This window comes from Orcinus orca, chromosome X, assembly GCF_937001465.1.
Source record: "Orcinus orca chromosome X, mOrcOrc1.1, whole genome shotgun sequence".
In the NCBI taxonomy this organism is placed as follows: domain Eukaryota; kingdom Metazoa; phylum Chordata; class Mammalia; order Artiodactyla; family Delphinidae; genus Orcinus; species Orcinus orca.
This window is the reverse complement of record NC_064580.1, coordinates 93,699,602-93,722,022: the sequence shown is the minus strand read 5'-3', so window position 1 is coordinate 93,722,022 and position 22,421 is coordinate 93,699,602. Positions and strand designations below refer to the sequence as shown.

General features: G+C 37.2%; 1 protein-coding gene across 7 annotated transcripts in view; it reads left to right on the top strand.

The window, feature by feature from the left end:
- Window positions 1-22,421, top strand: part of RBM41 (RNA binding motif protein 41) — a 71,300-nt gene that overhangs the window by 27,319 nt on the left and 21,560 nt on the right. For 6 of the 7 annotated variants that reach the window (XM_004281506.4, XM_049704361.1, XM_049704360.1 and 3 more), the window contains one exon: window positions 14,609-15,012. In XM_004281506.4, the coding sequence (XP_004281554.1) occupies window positions 14,609-15,012 (404 nt within the window). The remainder of the gene's footprint in view (window positions 1-14,608; window positions 15,013-22,421) is intronic. The other variant, XM_049704362.1, reaches the window with a different exon arrangement.

Sequence of the window (22,421 nt, the reverse complement as noted above, 5' to 3'; positions counted from 1 at the left end):
TCTATGTATAAACTTTTGAGGAACTGCCAAACTGTTTTCCAATGTTTCCAACTGTTTTCCAAGTAAAATGGAGGCACCATTTTACTTTCTCATCAGTGATGTATGAGCGTTCCTACTTCTCTACATCCTTGCTAACACTTACTATTGCATATTTTTTTATTCAGCTATTCTTGTGGGTGTGTACTGTTATCTGATTGTAGTTTTAATTTAAATTTCTGTAGTAACAAATAATCTTGATACTTTTTCAAGTGTTTATGAGCCATTCATATGTCTTTTTTTGATGAAATGTCTATTCAAATCTTTTACCCAGTTTTTGATTGGGTTGTTTGTTTTCTTAGTATTGAGTGGTAAGTGTTCTTTATGTATTCTGAATACAAGTCCTTTACAAGATATATGCTTTGCAATTATTTTCTTCCAGTCTGTTTCTTTTTGTTTTCTTAATGGTGTTTTTTGAAGCACAAAAGTTTTTAATTTTAATGAAGTTCAATTTATTAATTTGTTCTTTTATGACTTGTGCTTTTGGTATCATATCTAAGAAATCTTTGCTTAATTCAAGGTCAGAAAGATATTCTCCTATGTTTTCTTCTAGAATAGTTTTAGCCTTTACAATTACATTTATTATTAATTTTGAGTTAATTTTTCTGTGTGAGATAAGGAATCAAAATTCATATTTTTGTATGTGGATGTCCAATTGTCCCAGCATTGTTAATTGTAAAGATTATTATTTCCCCATTGAATTTTCTTGGCACTTTTGTAGAAAAATCAGTTGATCACAAATGTTAGTGTTTATTTCTGGACACTCATGTTGATTCCATTGATCTATATGCGTACACTGTATATATGCCTATCCTTATGCTCTGAATCTCTTTACCTTTATAGTAAGTTTCAAAATCAGATAGTGTAACTCCTCCAATTTTGTTCCTTTTTCTCAAAATTGCTTTGGTTATTCTAGTTCCTTTGTATTTCCATGTAAATTTTAGAAGCAGCTTGTCAACTTTTTTACAAAAAAAGCCTGCTGGAATTTTATACAGATTGTGTTGAATCTGTAATTCAATTTGGGGAAATTGCTGTTTTAATAATATTGAATATTCTAATCCATGAATATGGAATGCATCTTCCTTTATTTTGATTTTCTATAATTTATTTCAGCAATGTTTTGAATTTTTCAGATTATATATACTTCTTTTACTAAGTTCTAAATATTTTATTCATTTTGAGGATATTATGAATGGAATTTTTCTTATTTCATTTTCTGATTGTTACATGTAAATATATAGGAATACAGTTGTATATCCATCTTGTATTCTGTGACTAAACTCTCTTATTAGCTATAGTAGTTCAGTGCATACTTTAGGATTTTCTACATAGACAATCATGTTGCCTATGAATAAAGACAGTTATTTTTTCCTTTCCTATCTGGTTTCCAGTCTAAGGGGGAAAACATTCAGTTTTTAACCATTAACTATGACCTTACCTCTAGGGTTTTTGTGCATGCTCTTTAGCAGTATATTACTGTCTTATGGGTACTGTAATTACCATAAATTTAATGGCTTAAAGCAACACAGAATTTTTCTCTTACAGTTCTAGAGGTCAAAAGTCCTAAAATCAAGATGTCCACAGGGCTGCATTTCTTCTGGGGTTCTCTAGGAGAGCCTTTTCCAGCTTCTGGAATCCACCTGCATTGCTTGGTTAATGGCCCCTTCCTCACATTACTCCAACCTCTACTTCCATCCTACCTCTCCTACTGTTTCGGACTCTTCTTCCTCCTTCTTATAAGGACCCTTGTAAATTACATTGGGATCACCTGCATAATCAGTGACTTAATCACATCTGCAGAGTTCCTTTTACCATGAGACATTTTCACAGATCCTAGGGTGTAGGATGCAGGCATCTTTGGTGCCTACCACGTGCACGTTGAGGAGGTTCCCTTCTATTCCTAATTATTTGAGGATTTTTTGAAAATCATGAATGGGTGTTGGATTTTTGGTACTACTTTTTCTGCACCTACTGTAGTGAGCATGTGGTTTAAAGTTTTAATCTGTTAACATGACATATTTTACTAATTGATTTTTAGATGTGAAAACAATCTTTCATTCCTGGGATAAATACACTTATAAGTGTATCATGATAATCATTTTTATATGTTGCTGGATTAAGCTTGCTAATATTTTGTTAAGGATTTTTGTGTCTGTTTTCATGAGGGATATTGGTCTGTGGTTTTCTTTTCTTGCGATGTCTTTCCTTAGCTTTGGTTTCGGTGTAATAATGACATAGTAGAATAAGTTGGAAAATATTCCCTCCTCCTTTATTTTCTGAAAGTGTTTGTGCAGGGTCGATATTATTTCTTAAATATTTGATAGAATTCACAAATGAAACCATCTGGACCTGGACTTTTCTTTGTGAGCAGTTTGTTGATTACTAATTCAGCCTCTATATCTTACAGGTTTTTCAGCTGTTCTTCTTGAGACTGCTTTGTTAATTTATATCTTCCTTTGAATTTGTTCATTCATCTAAGCTTTCTCATTTGTTGGCCTAAAGTTATAATTAATGTTCCCTTTTAATCATTTCCATTTCTATAGGGTCAGTAATGATGCCTCCCTTTTAATTATTGACTTTAGTCATTTTTGTCTTCTCTCTTACTTCCTTGGTTGGTCTAGCTAAGGGTTTGCCATTTTGTTAATCTTTTCAAAGAACCAGCTTTTGGTTTCATTGATTTTTCTCTACTTTTAATGTTTTGTGTTGCACTGATTCCCTAATCTTTATTATTTCCTTCCTACTCCTTTGTATTTAGTTCGCTCTTTTTCTACTTTCCTAAGTTGGAAGCTCAGATTATAGATTTGAAAACATTCTTTACTGATATAGGTGTTTAAAGCTTTGTACGTTGTTTTTTGTTTGTTTCTTTTTGTTTTTTGTTTTTGGCCAGTGACAAATTCACGCACAGAGTGCATGATGCATTTTATTTTTTTAATTTATATTTGTTTACATCTTTATTGGAGTATAATTGCTTTACAATGGTGTGTTAGTTTCTGCTTTATAAAAAAGTGAATCAGTTATACATATACATATGTTCCCATATCTCTTCCCTCTTGCATCTCCCTCCCTCCCACCCTCCCTATCCCACCCCTCCAGGCGGTCACAAAGCACCGAGCTGATCTCCCTATGCTATGCGGCTGCTTCCCACTAGCTATCTACCTTACGTTTGGTAGTGTATATATATCCATGCCTCTCTCTCGCGTTGTCACAGCGTACCCTTCCCCCTCTGTGTATCCTCAAGTCCATTCTCTAGTAGGTCTGTGCCTTTATTCCTGTCTTACCCCTAGGTTCTTCATGACATTTTTTTAAATTCCATATATATGTGTTAGCATATGGTATTTGTCTCTCTTTCTGACTTACTTCACTCTGTATGACAGACTCTAGGTCTATCCACCTCATTACAAATAGCTCAATTTTGTTTCTTTTTATGGCTGAGTAATATTCCATTGTATATATGTGCCACATCTTCTTTATCCATTCATCCGATGATGGACACTTAGGTTGTTTCCATCTCCGGGCTATTGTAAATAGAGCTGCAATGAACATTTTGGTGCATGACTCTTTTGAATTATGGTTTTCTCAGGATATATGCCCAGTAGTGGGATTGCTGGGTCATATGGTAGTTCTATTTTTAGTTTTTTAAGGAACCTCCATACTGTTCTCCACAGTGGCTATATCAATTTACATTCCCACCAACAGTGCAAGAGGGTTCCCTTTTCTCCACACCCTCTCCAGCATTTATTGTTTCTAGAGTTTTTGATGATGGCCATTCTGACTGGTGTGAGATGATATCTCATTGTAGTTTTGATTTGCATTTCTCTAATGGTTAATGATGTTGAGCATTCTTTCATGTGTTTGTTGGCAATCTGTATATCTTCTTTGGAGAAATGTCTATTTAGGTCTTCTGCCCACTTTTGGATTGGGTTGTTTGTTTTTTTGTTATTGAGCTGCATGAGCTGCTTAAAAATTTTGGAGATTAATCCTTTGTCAGTTGCTTCATTTGCAACTATTTTCTCCCATTCTGAGGGTTCTCTTTTGGTCTTGTTTATGGTTTCCTTTGCTGTGCAAAAGCTTTGAAGTTTCATTAGGTCCCATTTGTTTATTTTTGTTTTTATTTCCATTTCTCTAGGAGGTGGGTCAAAAAGGATCTTGCTGTGATTTATGTCATAGAGTGTTCTGCCTATGTTTTCCTCTAAGAGTTTGATAGTTTCTGGCCTTACATTTCATTCTTTAATCCATTTTGAACTCATTTTTGTGTATGGTGTTAGGGAGTGATCTAATCTCATACTTTTACATGTACCGGTCTAGTTTTCCCAGCACCACTTACTGAAGAGGCTGTCCTTTTCCACTGTACATTCCTGCCTCCTTTATCAAAGATAAGGTGACCATATGTGCATGGGTTTATCTCCGGGCTTTCTATCCTATTCCATTGAGCTATCTTTCTGTTTTTGTGCCAGTACCATACTGTCTTGATTACTGCAGCTTTGTAGTATAGTCTGAAGTCAGGGAGCCTGATTCCTCCAGCTCCGTTTTTTGTTCTCAAGATTGCTTTGGCTATTCAGGGTCTTTTGTGTTTCCATACAAATTGTGAAATTTTTGTTCTAGTTCTGTGAAAAATGCCAGTGATAGTTTGATAGGGATTGCATTGGATCTGTAGATTGCTTTGGGTAGTAGAGTCATTTTCACAATGTTGATTCTTCCAATCCAAGAACATGGTATATCTCTCCATCTATTTGTATTATCTTTAATTTCTTTCATCAGTGTCTTATAATTTTCTGCATACAGGTCTTTTGTCTCCTTAGGTAGGTTTATCCCTAGATATTTTATTCTTTTTGTTGCAGTGGTAAATGGGAGTGTTTTCTTGATTTCACTTTCAGATATTTCATCATTAGTGTATAGGAATGCCAGAGATTTCTGTGCATTAATTTTGTATCCTGAACTTTACCAAATTCATTGATTAGCTCTAGTAGTTTTCTGGTAGCATCTTTAGGATTCTCTATGTATAGTATCATGTCATCTGCAAACAGTGACAACTTTACTTCTTCTTTTCCGATTTGGATTCCTTTTATTTCCTTTTCTTCTCTGATTGCTGTGGCTGAAACTTCCAAAATTTTGAATAAGAGTGGTGAGAGTGGGCAACCTTGTCTTGTTCCTGATCTTAGTGGAAATGCTTTCAGATTTTCACCATTGAGGATGATGTTGGCTGTGGGTTTCTCATACATGGCCTTTATTATGTTGAGGAAAGTTCCCTCTATGCCTACTTTTTGCAGGGTTTTTATCATAAATGGGTGTTGAATTTTGTTGAAAGCTTTCTCTGCATCTATTGAGATGATCATATGGTTTTTCTCCTTCAGTTTGTTAATATGATTTATTACATTGATTGATTTGCGTATATTAAAGAATCCTTGCATTCCAGGAATAAACCCCACTTGATCATGGTGTGTGATCCTTTTAATGTGCTGTTGGATTCTGTTTGCTAGTATTTTGGTGAGGATTTTTGCATCTGTGTTCATCAGTGATATTGGCCTGTAGTTTTCTTTCTTTGTGACATCCTTGTCTGGTTTTGGTATCAACATGATGGTGGCCTCGTAGAATGAGTTTGGGAGTGTTCCTCCCTCTGCTATATTTTGGAAGAGTTTGAGAAGGATAGGTGTTAGCTCTTCTGTAAATGTTTGACAGAATTCGCCTGTGAAGCCATCTGGTCCTGGGCTTTTCTATGTTGGAAGATTTTTAATCACAGTTTCAATTTCAGTGCTTGTGATTGGTCTGTTCATATTTTCTGTTTCTTCCTGATTCAGTCTTGGCAGGTTGTGCATTTCTAAGAATTTGTCCATTTCTTCCAGGTTGTCCATTTTATTGGCATAGAGTTGCTTGTAGTAATCTCTCATGATCTTTTGTATTTCTGCAGTGTCACTTGTTACTTCTCCTTTTTCATTTCTAATTCTATTGATTTCAGTGTTCTCCCTTTTTTTCTTGATGAGTCTGGCTAATTGTTTATCAATTTTGTTTATCTTCTCAAAGAACCAGCTTTTAGTTTTACTGATCTTTGCTATTGTTTCCTTCATTTCTTTTTCATTTATTTCTGATCTGATTTTTATGATTTCTTTCCTTCTGCTAACTTAGGGGTTTTTTTGTCCTTCTCTCTCTAATTGCTTGAGGTGCAAGGTTAGGTTGTTTATTCGAGATGTTTCCTGTTTCTTAAGGTAGGATGGTATTGCTATAAACTTCCCTATTACAACTGCTTTTGCTGCCTCCCATAGATTTTTGGGTCGTCCTGTCTCCATTGTCATTTGTTTCTAGGTATTTTTTGATTTCCTCTTTGATTTCTTCAGTGATCACTTCGTTATTAAGTAGTGTATTGTTTAGCCTCCATGTGTTTGTATTTTTTACAGATCATTTCCTGTAATTGATGTCTAGTCTCATAGCGTTGTGGTCAGAAAAGATACTTGATACAATTTCAGTTTTCTTAAATTTACCAAGGCTTGATTTGTGACCCAAGATACGATCTATCCTGGGGAATGTTCCATGAGCACTTGAGATAAATGTGTATTCTGTTGTTTTTGGATGGAAAGTCCTATAAATATCAATTAAGTCCGTCTTGTTTAATGTATCATTTAAAGCTTGTGTTTCCTTATTTATTTTCATTTTGGATGATCTGTCCATTGGTGAAAGTGGGGTGTTAAAGTCCCCTACTATGAATGTGTTACTGTTGATTTCCCCTTTTATGGCTGTTAGTATTTGCCTTATGTATTGAGGTGCTCCTATGTTGGGTGCATAAATGTTTACAATTGTTATATCTTCTTCTTGGATCAATCCCTTGATCATTATGTATTGTCCTTCTTTGTCTCTTCTTATAGTCTTTATTTTAAAGTCTATTTTGTCTGATATGAGAATTGCTACTCCAGCTTTCTTTTGGTTTCCATTTGCATGAAATATCTTTTTCCATCCCCTTACTTTCAGTCTGTATGTGTCTCTAGGTCTGAAGTGGGTCTCTTGTAGACAGCAAATATATGGGTCTTGTTTTTGTATCCATTCCGCCATTCTGTGTCTTTTGGTGAGAGCATTTAGTCCATTTACATTTAAGGTAATTATTGATATGTATGTTCCTATTCCCATTTTCTTAATTGTTTTGGGTTCGTTATTGTAGGTCTTTTCCTTCTCTTGTGTTTCTTGCCTAGAGAAGTTCCTTTAGCATTTGTTGTAAAGCTGGTTTGGTGGTGCTGAACTCTCTCAGCTTTTGCTTATCTGTAAAGGTTTTAATTTCTCCATCAAATCTGAATGAGATCCTTGCTGGGTAGAGTAATCTTGGTTGCAGGTTTTTCTCTTTCATCACTTTAAATATGTCCTGCCAGTCCCTTCTGGCTTGCAGAGTTTCTGCTGAAGGATCAGCTGTTAACCTTATGGGGATTCCCTTGTGTGTTATTTTTCTCTTGCTGCTTTTAATATGTTTTCTTTGTATTTAATTTTTGACAGTTTGATTAATATGTGTCTTGGCGTATTTCTCCTTGGATTTATCCTGTATGGGACTCTCTGTGCTTCCTGGACTTGATTAACTATTTCCTTTCCCATATTAGGGAAGTTTTCAACTATAATCTCTTCAAATATTTTCTCAGTCCCTTTCTTTTTCTCTTCTTCTGGAACCCCTATAATTCGAATGTTGATGCGTTTAATGTTGTCCCAGAGGTCTCTGAGACTGTCCTCAGTTCTTTTCATTCTTTTTTCTTTATTCTGCTCTGCAGTAGTTATTTCCACTATTTTATCTTCCAGGTCACTTATCCGTTCTTCTGCCTCAGTTATTCTGCTATTGATCCCATCTAGAGTACTTTTAATTTCATTTATTGTGTTGTTCATCGTTGTTTGTTTCATCTTTAGTTCTTCTAGGTCCTTGTTAAATGTTTCTTGCATTTTGTCTATTCTGTTTCCAAGATTTTGGATCATCCTTACTATCATTATTCTGAATTCTTTTTCAGGTAGACTGCCTATTTCCTCTTCATTTGTTAGGTCTGGTGGGTTTTTATCTTGCTCCTTTATCTGCTGTGTGTTTTTCTGTCTTCTCATTTTGCTTATCTCACTGTGTGTGGGGTCTCCTTTTTGCAGGCTGCAGGTTCGTAGTTCCCGTTGTTTTTGGTGTCTGTCCCCAGTGGCTAAGGTTGGTTCAGTGGGTTGTATAGGCTTCCTGGTGGAGGGGACTAGTGCCTGTGTTCTGGTGGATGAGGCTGGATCTTGTCTTTCTGGTGGGCAGGTCCACGCCTGGTGGTGTGTTTTGGGGTGTCTGTGGCCTTATTATGATTTTAGGCAGCCTCTCTGCTAATGGGTGAGGTTGTGTTCCTGTCTTGCTAGTTGTTTGGGATAGGGTGTCCAGCCCTGTAGCTTGCTGGTCGTTGAGTGAAGCTGGGTGCTGGTGTTGAGATGGAGATCTCTGGGAGGTTTTCGCCGTTTGATATTATGTGGAGCTGGGAGGTCTCTTGTGGACCAGGGTTCTGAATTTGGCTCTCCCACCTCAGAGGCACAGCACTGACTCCTGGCTGCAGCACCAAGAGCCTTTCATCCACACGGCTCAGAATAAAAGGGAAAAATGTAGAAAGAAAGAATTAGTAGAAGAAGAAAAAAAGAAAGAGAAAGAAAGAAAGAAAAAGAAAGGAGGGAGGGAGGAAGGAAGGGAAGGAAGGAAAAGAAGAAAGAAAGAAAATAAAATGAAGTAATATAAAATATAATAAAGTTATTAAAATAAAAAAGTAATTATTAAGAAAAAAAACGGACGGATAGAACCCTAGGACAAATGGTGGAAGCAAAGCTATACAGACAAAATCTCACACAGAAGCATACACTTACACACTCACAAAAAGAGGAAAAGGGGGAAAAAATCATAAATCTTGCTCTCAAAGTCCACCTCCTCAATTTGGGATGGTTCATTGTCTAAAGGAGGGAAGGAAGGAAAGAAAGAAAGAAAGAAGATAAAATAAAATAAAGTTATTAAAATAAAAAATAATTATTAAGAAAAGAATTTAAAAAAAACCCAAAAACGGACAGACAGAACCCTAGGACAAATGGTGGAAGCAAAGCTATACAAGACAAAATCTCACACAGAAGCATACACATACACACTCACAAAAAGAGGAAAAGGGGAAAAAATCATAAATCTTGCTCTGAACGTCCACCTCCTCAGTTTGGGATGATTCGTTGTCTATTCATGTATTCCACAGATGCAGGGTACATCAAGTTGATTGTGGAGCTTTAATTCTCTGCTTCTGAGGCTGCTGGGAGAGATTTCCCTTTCTCTTCTTTGTTCTCACAGCTCCGAGGGGCTCAGCTTTGGATTTGGCCCCGCCTCTGCGTGTAGGTCGCTGGAGGGCGACTGTTCTTCGCTCAGACAGGACAGGGTTTAAGTAGCCGCTGATTCAGGGACTCTGGCTCACTCAGGCCGGGGGGAGGGAGGGGCACGGATGCGGGGCGGGCCTGCGGTGGCAGAGGCCGGCATGACATTGCACCAGCCTGAGGCGCGCCGTGCGTTCTCCCGGGAGAGTTGTCCCTGGATCCCGGGACCCTGGCAGTGGCGGGCGGTACAGGCTCCCCACAAGGGGGGTGTGGATAGTGACCTGTGTTCGCACACAGGCTTCTTGGTGGCGGCAGCAGCAGCCTTGGCGTCTCATGCCCGTCTCTGGGGTCCGCGCTTTTAGCCACGGCTCATGCCCGTCTCTGGAACTCCTTTAAGCAGCGCTCTTAATCCCTTCTCCTCGCGCACCAGGAAACAAAGAGGGAGGAAAAAGTCTCTTGCCTCTTCGCAGGTCCAGACTTTTCCCTGGACTCCCTCCCGGCTAGCCGTGGTGCACCAGCCCCTTCAGGCTGTGTTCATTCCGCCAACCCCAGTCCTCTCCCGAGCCTCAGCTCCCAGCCCCACCCGCCCCAGCGGGTGAGTAGACAAGCCTCTCGGGCTGGTGAGTGCCGGTCGGCACCGATCCTCTGTGTGGGAATCTCTCCGCTTTGCCCTCCGCACCCCTGTTGCTGCACTCTCCTCCGTGGCTCCAAAGCTTCCCCGCTCCGCCACCCGCAGTTTCTGCCCGCGAAGGGGCTTCCTAGTGTGTGGAAACGTTTCCTCCTTCACAGCTCCCTCCCACTGGTGCAGGTCCCATCCCTATCCTTTTGTCTGTTTTTTCTTTTCTCTTTTACCCTACCCAGGTATGTGGGGGGTTTCTTGCCTTTTGGGAGGTCTGAGGTCTTCTGCCAGCGTTCAGTAGGTGTTCTGTAGGAGTTGTTCCACGTGTAGATGTATTTCTGGTGTATCTGTGGGGAGGAAAGTGATCTCTGCATCTTACTCTTCCGCCATCTTCCCGGAAGCTCCTCTGTACATTGTTTTATCTGTATCCATAAGTATTATGTTGTGTTTTCATTTTCATTTAGTTCAGAGTATTTTAAAATCTCCTATGGAAGTTCTTTGACCTATGGATTATTTAGAAGTGTGTTGTTTAATTTCCAGATATTTATATTTTCCCAGATTTCTTCTAGCAGTATATCTCTAATGTGATTCCATTATGGTCAGAGAAATACTTTGATTTCAGACTTTAAAATTTTTTTGAAGCATACTCCCACCTTGGAACCCTCACTCCAATATCAGGATGATAGATTACTTCACTTCCTGTAAGGCTTCTCTCAAATGTCACCTTCTCAATGAGACCTACTCAGACCAACAGTAAAATTGCAACCAACACTACCACCACCTTCTAGCCCTTCCAGTTATCCCTTATGCTGCTGTACTTTTTCTTTTTCATAGTACTCATAACCTTCTAGCATACCATATAATTTACTTAGTTCTTTGAAGATAGGGATCTTTGTTTTATTAATGTGTCCCAAGAACCTAGAATACTACCTGGATCATAATAGTCACCGAATAAATATTTTTGAGTATATACATTAGTATATTCATCCACTTGGTCATATGTAACCAAAATTTGTTCACTTTTGTTGTAATATAGGATTTCATTATATAAACTTACTACAATTTTATAATTGATTCTTCTTAGGTGGATACTTATATTTTTGCTAGTTTCAGGCCTGTTATAAATAGTACTGATCTAAATATTCTTATTATTGTATTCTGGTACACTATGCCCAAATTATTCTAGGGTATATATGTAGGAGTGGAATTGATGGGTCATATTATGAGCATATATTCAGCATTAGTAGGTAATGTCATGGTGATTTGCACTGTGGCTGCACATTCCTACCAGCAATGTATGGGGGCTCCATTTGCTCTACAGCCTCACTGACATGTGATATTGGTATTCTTTTTTATTTTTTGCCAATATGGTATTCCCTTCTTAATTAGTATTTCCCTGAATTCTAATTTTGAGCACTTTTGCATATATTTATTAGCCAGTGTATTTCCTCTTTTGTGAGGCACCTTTTTCTGTCTTTTGCCCATTTTCCTAATGATTGTGTTCTTTATCAGTTATTTGTATAGCAAATATCTTTTTCCATTCCGTGAGTTTTCTGTTTAGGATATTTTGATGAACAGAAGCTTTTAATTTTAATGTAGTTGAATTTGTCGATATATTCCTTAATGGTTAATGCTTTTTGAGTCTTAAGAAATCCTTCCATAAATATTCTTATACCTTGCTGGTGGAAATGCAGAATAGTACAATTCCTACAGAGTGGAATTTAGCAATGTATAGAAAAATTACATACACATTTGCCTTTTATCTCAGCAGTGCCACTTCTTGGAATCTATTTCAAATATATACTGAGAAAATACAAAATCCTGTATGCAGAAGGCTGTTTGTCAGGGCATTATTCACAATAGCAGAAAAGACTGGAAACAACACCAAGGTGCATCAGTAAGGGAGTAGTTGAATAAACTATTGTACATCCACACAATAAAGTACTATGCAGCTATAAGAAGGAAAGGGAAGAGCTCTATACATTAATATGGAATTATCACCAGGATATATTGCTAAGTGCAAAAAAGTAAATTGTAGAAAGTGAAGTAAGTTACCTTTTACGTAGGACAGGGGGTGTAATGAATTATATATATATATATATATATATACACACATACACACACACATAAATATGTGTGGTGTGTTTGTGCCTATTTGCTTATATTTCAAAAAATAAACAATGGAACCATAAATCCAAAACCTAATAAAATTATAACTTATGGAGAAGGAAAGGAGTGGGATGAAGGGGACAGAGGTGGAAGTGAGACTTCTGTGAAGGTACTGTATAACACAGTTTTCACTTTAGACCCATGTAAATGTTTTGTGTAGTTTAAAAATTTAATCAAAAGGGAAAAAAGATCAATCCTTAACATTTGTAAACAGCCTGAAGCAAATGAGCCTAACTATGAATAAAGTTGGTAGCATAACCATATAGAGAAAATAATTATTTAAAATAACTTCAAAACAGTATTTGTATATTCCAAATGGGATATATTTTAAGGTCAAAAGTAACTGCAGAGAATTATAAAACTGTATTAAGTAGTTTTGTTGTTGATAGTCATATTAGTATTGTTGATAACCATATTAGTATTGTTACTGACACTTAAAAGTTCTATATATTGTAGGAAAAAGCTAATAAATAATTTTGTTAATATCATTAGGAGCCAATATCTTAAGCACATGTGAAAAGAGATACAAGTCAAAAATCAAGGAGTTTGAGTTAAAACCTTGTAATCTTAAATTTGAAGTGGAAATACCAGTATGAATTTATGATTTATTTTTCGTAAAAATTTTCCTACCTTTGTTCACTGAAAAGGCCTAGAAGCAACAACAACTCAACATTTATGAACAGAACTAGCAACGTATTGTGGTTTCTAAACACTATTTCCCACTAACAGGAGCCAGCGGTCCTTAGAGAAATATTCCAGCTTTGAGTCAAGAAATATGCAAGATGAGCTTAAGACATCTTGCTGTGCCAGAAAACTGGAAAGCAATACAGGAGCCAATTTTAAGGGACTTTCACTAGTCCTGAGTGGGATAATTTGACCACTAAAAAGAATGACTACATTTAATTGAAACACATCAAATATATGAAAATACAGGTCTCACAATTATACTAAAAATAATCATTTTTAACACTTTTAAAGTACCAACTTGGGCTTCCCTGGTGGCGCAGTGGTTGGGAGTCCGCCTGCCGATGCAGGGGGCGCACGCGGGTTCGTGCCCCGGTCCGGGAGGATCCCGGGTGCTGCGGAGCGGCTGGGCCCGTGAGCCGTGGCCGCTGGGCCTGCGCATCCGGAGCCTGTGCTCTGCGGCGAGAGAGGCCACAGCAATGAGAGGCCCACATACCGCCAAAAAAAAAAAAAAAAGTACCAACTCATTACTTTTATAGTTGGTAAATAATGGGAAGCAAATCAAGCATTTATCCTGCTTTTGCTGTATGAACTGTATGTAGGGAAACCACATAGTTGATGACGGTAAGTCCATTATAGAATTCCAGATAATAAATACAGAAGAAATAATAGAAATAATAAGTACAAAATAAATAATAGAATTAGGGGAGCCCCATTTTACAACTCTTAATAAATTAATGGATTTAGGCAGTGGTCATCAATAGATGCAAAACCCCTTAGGTGAAATGTGAATGGGAAAACTTCATAATGGAAAGATCAGACTAATACCACCTGAATCCACTGATCAATTTTAGCATCACTAGAAAGGGGACCACTAAACATTATGTGCCTTATGACATGATGTAATAGGAAATACACATCTATATAATATAAGGAGGATTCTTGCCTAAAAATATTGAACCAAATCTAAATCAGCACTATCCAATTCACCTTTCTACAATGATGTAAATGGTCTTTATTCTGCCCATTATGGTATCCACTAGCCACATGTGCTTGTTGAGCATTTGATATTCCTAATTTAACAGAGGAACTGACATTTTAAAAATTAATTTAAATAGACTCATGTGGCTAGTGGCCACATTGAAAGCATAGCTCTAGTTTTAACTGCCAGTTTGTAAGAAATAGAGGGGATTGAGGAACAAGTTAAATAATATGAGGAGCAGCCAGTCAAATTCATTTGTTCTATGAACAAATGATGTGGTTTCTTTATAAATCAATGGGATGGGGAAGAAACAGGTTGGAGGGGTGGGAAAGAAGGGGCACTGTTTGTTTGTTTTTTTAATGAGGCTTAAAAGATATAACAGCCAATGGCTGGTTTAGATCCTAAACCAAGTGTAAAAAGATATCTTTGAGAAAATCAGGGCCATTTGAATATGAACTCAGTAGTAGATAATGCTAAGGAATTATTATTAATTTTGTGAAGTGTGATAATGCCATACTAACATTTTTCAAATGTCTTTATCAGTTAGATGCATGTACTTGCATGACCCTGAGAGTGAGCACCTCAAATTTTGTACCCCAGGTGCCTCACTTGCCTTACCATAAGCCCAGCCTTGCCCAAGATGCACTGTAATAACATAGCTATATATTATTGTCATTTTCCACAGGTTGTAAACACCTGCCCCAGCAGTTTCATTATCTGAGATTCAAATTTTAATTTTTATTAATTTGTCAAAGGTTGTATTGGTAGGCTTTGTAGAACTTCCCTATCTCTTTGTCTTGATCCAGATGAATCCCAAAAGAAGAACAAAGGTGATCCCATGAACAACCTGGAAAATTTTTACCAAGAGATGATAATGAAAAAACGTCTTGAAGAGTTCCAACTAATGAGAGGTGAACCCTTTGCTTCCCACTCACTGGTCTCAGCTACATCAGTGGGAGATAGTGGCACAGCTGAGAACCCGTCATTACTCCAGGACAAGGGAAAACAGGCAGCACAGGGTAAAGGTCCCAGTCTCCATGTGGCAAAAGTTATTGATAATTCACCTGAGCAGTGTTGGACGGGGCCTAAGAAGCTGACGCAGCCAATAGAATTTGTCCCAGAAGATGAGATCCAGAGAAATCGTTTGTCAGAGGAAGAGATCCGAAAAATTCCTATGTTTTCTTCATATAATCCAGGGGAGCCAAACAAGGTATAGGCCAAACCAAGAAAAAAAAATGGGTTTTTTTTATTTACTTCTACCTAAAGTAATACTTTTATATTAGCTTTGATTATACCAAAGAATCATGACATAGGCACAGTGATTGTGTTTTTCCTTGACCTTGACTATTCATTCTCTGCTATATAAGTAGCTCTGACTGTATAAGTAACATATTTCCTTATGATGTTCTTTGTGGTTTTCTAAGGTCTTAAGCTACTCTTAGAATTTTAAAGAAATCTTGATCAGACTCTTGATGGACTCTAGTCCATACCCACTAGAAACCCTCAACTGAAAAAAAGTGACCTCTAATTTCCTAGGCTACTAATAAATCAAGTAGTATTCATAGTACCACCATATCTGGTAGCCATGGTGCCTGGTTGTGAGTAGGGTTTACTATTACCACATGAGTTTTCTCTTCAGAATGCTCCACCTGGCTTTTATATGACATATGACTTAAGTTGCTGATAGCTAAGCAGCAAAGTGAAAGCACAGGGCCTCTAAGCCTTGAGGAATTGGCAAATATCTAAGAAAAGTTGTAAATAATCCTTGTTTTGTTGATCATATCATTATTTCACATTCATGGTATGTGTTACATACAGAATTGAACATTATCATGTCACTCAAAGAAGCAACACAAGCCCCTGGAGTATATACTTGATTGTGTCTAATTTAAAAAACAAAACTAAAAAAATAATGTTAGCTTCTGGCTGTCCCTGAATTTTTACAAAGGCATCGTAAGTAAGGAATATTAAAGCAGTTTCCTTTGAATGATTGCATTTCTAATATATTCTTGATGTTCAAGGGTAGCTTGATTTTTATTTATTTTTTATTATGAAATATTACTCATTATAAAAAGTTACAGAGAATAATATAGCAAAAACCTTTGTACCAAGCCAGCCATCTTTATCAATTCTTGCCTTTTTTTTTCTTGGCCATGCCACGCAGCTTGTGGGATTTTAGTTCCCCTGACCAGGGATTGAACCCAGGCCCTTGGCAATGAGAGCGCAGAGTCCTAACCACTGGATCGCCAGGGAATTCTCTATCAATTCTTAACAGTTTCCATATATGCCTAATTAAAAAAAAATAAGGCCTTATGGAGACGCCTGAAGACTTTCGTGTATCCCTCCCCAATCCCATTCCTCTTTTTCCTTTCCAGTGGTAACCACGATCCTGTATTTGCTATTTATTGTTCCCATCCGTGTTTTTATATTTTTACTATATATCTATATATTCATAAACAACATATAGTTTTACATATTTTTTAAATATATAGATGATATCATACTCTACATACCCTTCTACAACTTGCTTTTTTGACTCAATATACATGTTTTTGAAATTTATTTCTAAAGATATAAGGAACTATGTAGCGTTCCGTTGTAGAAAGATACTATAATTCATTTATCCATTCTCCTGAAGATTTTTTCTTTTCATTTTTTTCTGTTATAGACAGTTCTGCAGCAAACATTATTGTACATATCTCCTGTTGCATATGTACAGGAGTTTCTCTAGGACAGGTTTTCAAATTTTAATTTACTATTAGTAGGTCACAACCAGCAATTTTTTAAAGAAATGAAATAGAATAGAAAACATCAAAGTGCATTCCATAGAGTAGTAAGGATGATTATTGTTTCTTGAAGCTTTTGTTTAATATGTGTGTGTGTGATATGTATGTGGGCCAGAATATAAAATGCATTTCTTCCTATACATCTCAGTCAAAAAGGCCAGAAAAATATTGCTCTATTGCAGTGATTCTCAAATGTTAGTGTGCAGCGGAATCACCTGGAAGACTTGTTAAAACACAGATTGCTGGGTTCCGCCCTCAGAATTTTTTGTTCTATACATCTGGAGTAGGGCCTGAGAATTTGCATTTCCAGTTTCCCAGGAGATACTGATGATGTTGCTGGTCTGAGAGTGACATTTTAAGAATCACTGTTCTGTATTACATATCTAGGAGTGGAATTCCTGTGATATAGGGTATGTGTATCTTCACCTCCATGAGCAGGGTTTAAGAAATCTCTTTTACATCTTTGCTAAGACTTTAAAGTTTTTGACTTTTTATTTTTGCCAGTCTAATGTGTTTGAAAGGTATCTCATGGTTTTAATTTGCATGTTCCTGATTTCCAATGAAGTTATGCATGTATTTATACATTCATTAGTCTTTCAGGAACTTTCTATGAATTGCCTGTTCTGTTTCTTTGCCCATTATTTGATTATTTAGTTTTTAATATTATTTATAGATTTTGATTATTTAGTTTTTGATATTATTTATAGATTTTATTTTAAAATTCTGGATACAAACCCTTGCTGCACCTGGTGAGTAGCTTATATTTTTAACATTGTTTCTGATTTCTTTTGTTAAGCAGAAGTCTTTCATTGTAACGTAATTAAATCATCAGTATTTTATTTGATGGTTTGTGCTTTTTGAGACATTTGAAGGAAATCTTTCCCTACAAATCAATAAGAAAAAGAGAAACAACCCAATAAAAATGGCCAGAAGATATGAACAGGCAATTCACAGGGGAGAAAACATGAATGGACAATTAACTTATAAAGTCTCATTAGTAATCAAAGAAATGCAAAATAAACTACAATGAGATACCATTTAACACCCAGGATGTTGGCATACATTTAAAGGCCTGACTGTGCCAAGTATTGGTGAACGTATGGAACAGTAAGAACTCTTAATATACCGCTGGGTGAATATAAATGAGTACAGCCACTTTCAAGAACATTGTGGCAATATCTAGTAAAATGAAAGATGCTCATACACTGTAAGTCAGTAATCCCACTTCTTGGTATCTATCCTAGGGGAACTCTTACACACGCACATTAGATGTTATAAGGATGCTCATAGTAGTATTGTTTATGAACAACATACATGTTCATAAGCAGGAGAATGGATAAAGCATGGTATATTCATAAAATAGAATACTATACAGAAGAAAAAATGAATGAAATAGAACTACAGGTATCAACATGGATGAAACTCAAACAATATTGAATCAAAAAAGTTTGTTGCAGACTTTGGGTTTCAGTGCCAACATGTAAAGTGCTTAGAAGTCATCACTGCTCTCTTAGAACAGGAAGAACAGCTGAACGAACTAAAAATCAATGACTTTTCTTGGACCCATCAGGGATTTGACATCAGAGAGCAAACTGCAATCCTGAAATCTGGAGAGACAGGCAATTACAAAGAGTGACAGCCCAGATCTGCTTATCAGGAGCAGAAAGCACTAGAGCCATAAACTGGTAGGAACACTTAAGTGGTAACTTTGACAAATTGCAGGAAGCAGAGTGTAGATTAGTGTTTGAGTAACAAACACCTGGGGGCCACAGTGTATGGGGGTCCTCACATTTTCATGACTTTTACCTTCAGGAACTCCACTGGGTTCTCAGTGTGAAGAGCCAAGAAAAAGTCTCCTGCCCCTGGCATGGTGACAGGAAAAGTAATCAACTTGAAATACATCCAGATCTTCTACTTAACAAAGAGCTATCCAGCAAGTAAAACAACTTTACCAAAGCCTTCTCTAGTGTGGGAGAAGGGAAATTATCCAACTCCAGGCTCCTCTAGCCTTACTGTCTCATCTAAGAGAAAGAGAATAAAAGCTGTGAAATACTTGTGAAGGTTACAGCCTGGGTACATGGGCAAAATAAAAGACTGAAACTTAATTATAGGATTGCAGAATGTTTTCCCATACCCCACACCTTACTACCACATCAGCAGGGCTTCAGGACGTTAACTGTGGATTACAGTCGAAAGACCTGCAAGACTCAGACTCTAAGACGTTTTTAGGGAAACCCAAAGAAAACAAGGGAGACAAAAACAAGGACGTTAGAGGAAATTGAAAAACCTCTGACACCTACAGCTAGAGTAAACATTAAACACAGCCCAGCTTCTAGCCAGATTAACATAAAACCTCACATTAATGACTTGTTTATCTCAGTTTCTATTATGTTATGCATTGTGTCTGGTTTTCAGCAAAAAAGAAATGATAAGGCATGCTAAAAGAAAAACCACAGTCTCAAGAGACGAAACAAGCATCAGAACCAAACTGAGATACAACGTAGGTTTTTGAATGATCATATATATGGAATTTAAAATAACTATAATTAATATGATAAAGAGTCTGTTAGAAATAGTATACAACATGTAAGAACAAATGGATAATGTAAGCAGAGAGATAGAAACTCTAGAAAGATGCAAGAAATCAAAAACACTATAACAGAAATGATGCCTTTGGGAGTTCCCTGGTGGCCTAGTGGTTGGGATTCTGGGCTTTCATTGCCATGGCCCAGGTTCAATCCCTGGTCAGTGAACTGAGATTCCCGCAAGCCATGCGGCATGGCCAAAAATAAGAAAAAGAAATAATGCCTTTGATAGGCTCATGAGCAGACTGCATACAGCCAAGGAAAGAATTAGTAAGCTTGAAGTTACGTCAATAGAATCCTCCCAAACTGAAATGAAGAGATTACAAAAAGACTTTAAAAATGTAACAGGGGCTACCCTGCTGGCACAGTGGTTGAGAGTCTGCCTGCCAATGCAGGGGACACGGGTTCGTGCCCCGGTCCGGGAAGATCCCACATGCCGTGGAGCAGCTGGGCCCGTGAGCCATGGCTGCTGAGCCTGCGTGTCCGGAGCCTGTGCTCTGCAACGGGAGAGGCCACAACAGTGAGAGGCCCACGTACCACAAAAAAAAAAAAAGTAACAGAATATCCAAGGACAATTTCAAAAGGTGTAACATACACATTATTGGAATAGCAGAAGAAGAAAGGAACAGAAGAAAAAGAAAAAAAGAAAGGAGCAGAAGAAATATTTGAAGTAAGAATGGCTGAGAATTTCCCAAAATTAATGACAGACACCAGACCACAGATTCAGAATCCAAGCAAAGAACACAAAGTAGGATAAATACCAAACAAATACACCTAAGCATATCATGTTCAAACACAGAAAACTGTGAAGACCAAGAGAAAATCTTGAAAATGGCCAGAGAAAAACTCTCTACCTATAGAAGAACAAAGATAATAATTATACTGGATTTCTCATCAGAAACCATGCAAGCAAGAAGAGAGTAGAGTAAAATATTTAAAGTGATGAAAGGAAAAACACCCACCTAGAATTCTGTATCCAGGAAGAACAATCATTTAAAATTGGAAGAAAAATAGTTTATCAAACAAACAAAAACAGGGAATGTACAACAAACTAAATTAATATTGGATTATAACCCAAAGTATAGAATATCTATGAGTCAATACTGATAATAAAATGACTGAATGAATCAATAAATGGGGGAGAGGAGACAAATATCCCATGAAGAAGAATTCTAAATAGTTTATGTAGATGCTCCACCTCAAGGAAGGGAAGCATAACTCCTGACTTCTTAGTTTTGAGCTACTCTTAGTGACTTCTTTCCAAAGAGTACAGTATGGAAATACAGAAGAAAAAAAAAAGTAATGTTGCAGTGTAGAAACCCAGCAAACACTGCCTCAGGTGATTGAAGCGAAGATCAATCATAAATCATGTTGATAGTATGTGTGTTTGATATGATGTGATAAAAATTGTACTTTTTCTCTGTAGTCTTCCTCCTAGTAATCCATAACCACAATATAACCATAGGAAAACGTCAGAAAAATTCTAGTAGTGGGGACTTCCCTGGTGGTCCAGCAGTTAAGAATCCACCTGCCAATACAGGGAACACTGGTTTGATCCCTGGTCCAGGAAGATCCCACGTACTGCGGAGCAACTAAGCCCGTGCACCACAACTACTGAGCCCGCGCTCTAGAGCCCGCAAGCTGCAACCACTGAGCCCACATGCCACAACTACTGAAGCCCACGCTCTGTAGAGCTCATGCGCCACAACTACTGAGCCCATGTGCTGCAACTACTGAAGCCTGCATGCTCTAGGGCCTGCGTGCCACAACTACTGAGCCCAAGTGCTGCAACTACTGAAGCCCGCATGCCTAGAGCCTCTGCTTTGCAACGAGAGAAGCCGCCACAATGAGAAGCCCATGCACCACAACGAAGAATAGCCTCCCCCTCACCACAACTAGAGAAAGCCCACGTGCAGCAATGAAGACACAGCACAGCCAAAAAATAAATTAAAAAAAAATTCTAGTAGTGGAGCATCCTACAAAATACCCAACCAGTACTCCTCAAAAATGTCAAGATCTTTAAAAACAACAAAAGCCTGAGAAACTGCCACAGCCAAGAGGAGACTAAAGACATATGAAAACTAAATGTACTATGATATCCAGGATGGGATCCTGGAACAGAAAAAGGACATTAGGGAAAAACTAAGGAAATCTAAATAAACTGTGGGATTTAGTTAATAATAATGTATCAATATTAATTTATTTAAAGAAACGTACCATAGTAATGTAAGATGTTAATTATAGGAGATATTGGGTGTGGGGTGTATGGGAACTCTTTGTACTACTCAGTTTTTCTATAATTCTAAAACTGTTCTAAAAAATGAAGTATTTTTTAAAAATTTAAACAGGTAGCTGCAGAAAATGCATACAGTATAATACCATATATATAAAGTTCAAAAAATACAAAACAACACTGTTTGTTGCAGAGGGATACCAGGAAGAGCTTCATCTCCTGTTATCACTTGGAGTTTCTGTTTTTCTCTTTCACAGAAATATTTATCTTGTTTTTGGGCCTAGCTGTATCTTTGTGTGTATCTTTGTATATATGAATATATACATATATATATATATATGTTGTGGACATATACATACATACATACCCATGTGTATGTATGTATGTATGCATGTATGTGTGTATATTTTTGGAACAGAGAAGATGCATCCAAGCAAGAAGTGACCGAGCCACCTTGACCAGAAGTCCTCTTGATTTTTTAAAAAATGTTCATATCAAAGGGAATAATCTTAGTATGGATCTTTCCTACTTGGTGAGAAACTTGCAGTATGTTTCACATACCTCTCCCTTTCTCTGGTTATTTAATTTGGTGATGCTTTCATAATGAGTATTTCAGAGCCAAAACTCTGCATCACCTGAAATTACTTAAGTGAATCACAAGTCAGTTATTCTATGCCCTTGCCTTTAAGATATGAGTGTGGTTAAATGCTAAATATGTGAACATCCAGCTTCAAAGGCTTTGAGACATAAAGAGTCTACTGCTTATTGCAATGTTTAATATATTTACTCATATGTTTCAATGGTAAGTCATTTAAGCAGGCTCTGTTTTCTAGCTCTTTGCTTTTGCTGCGCCTGTCTGAATTTTTCTCAAGTTTTTTTTAAGCTATAGAGCATATAACTTATGCTAGCCAATGTGTCTCTTTTTTTCTCCTCCAGTGCAATAAAATGCACATAACCTGAGATCTACCTTTAACAAAATTTCAAGTGTACATTACAGTATTGTAAACTGTAGGCA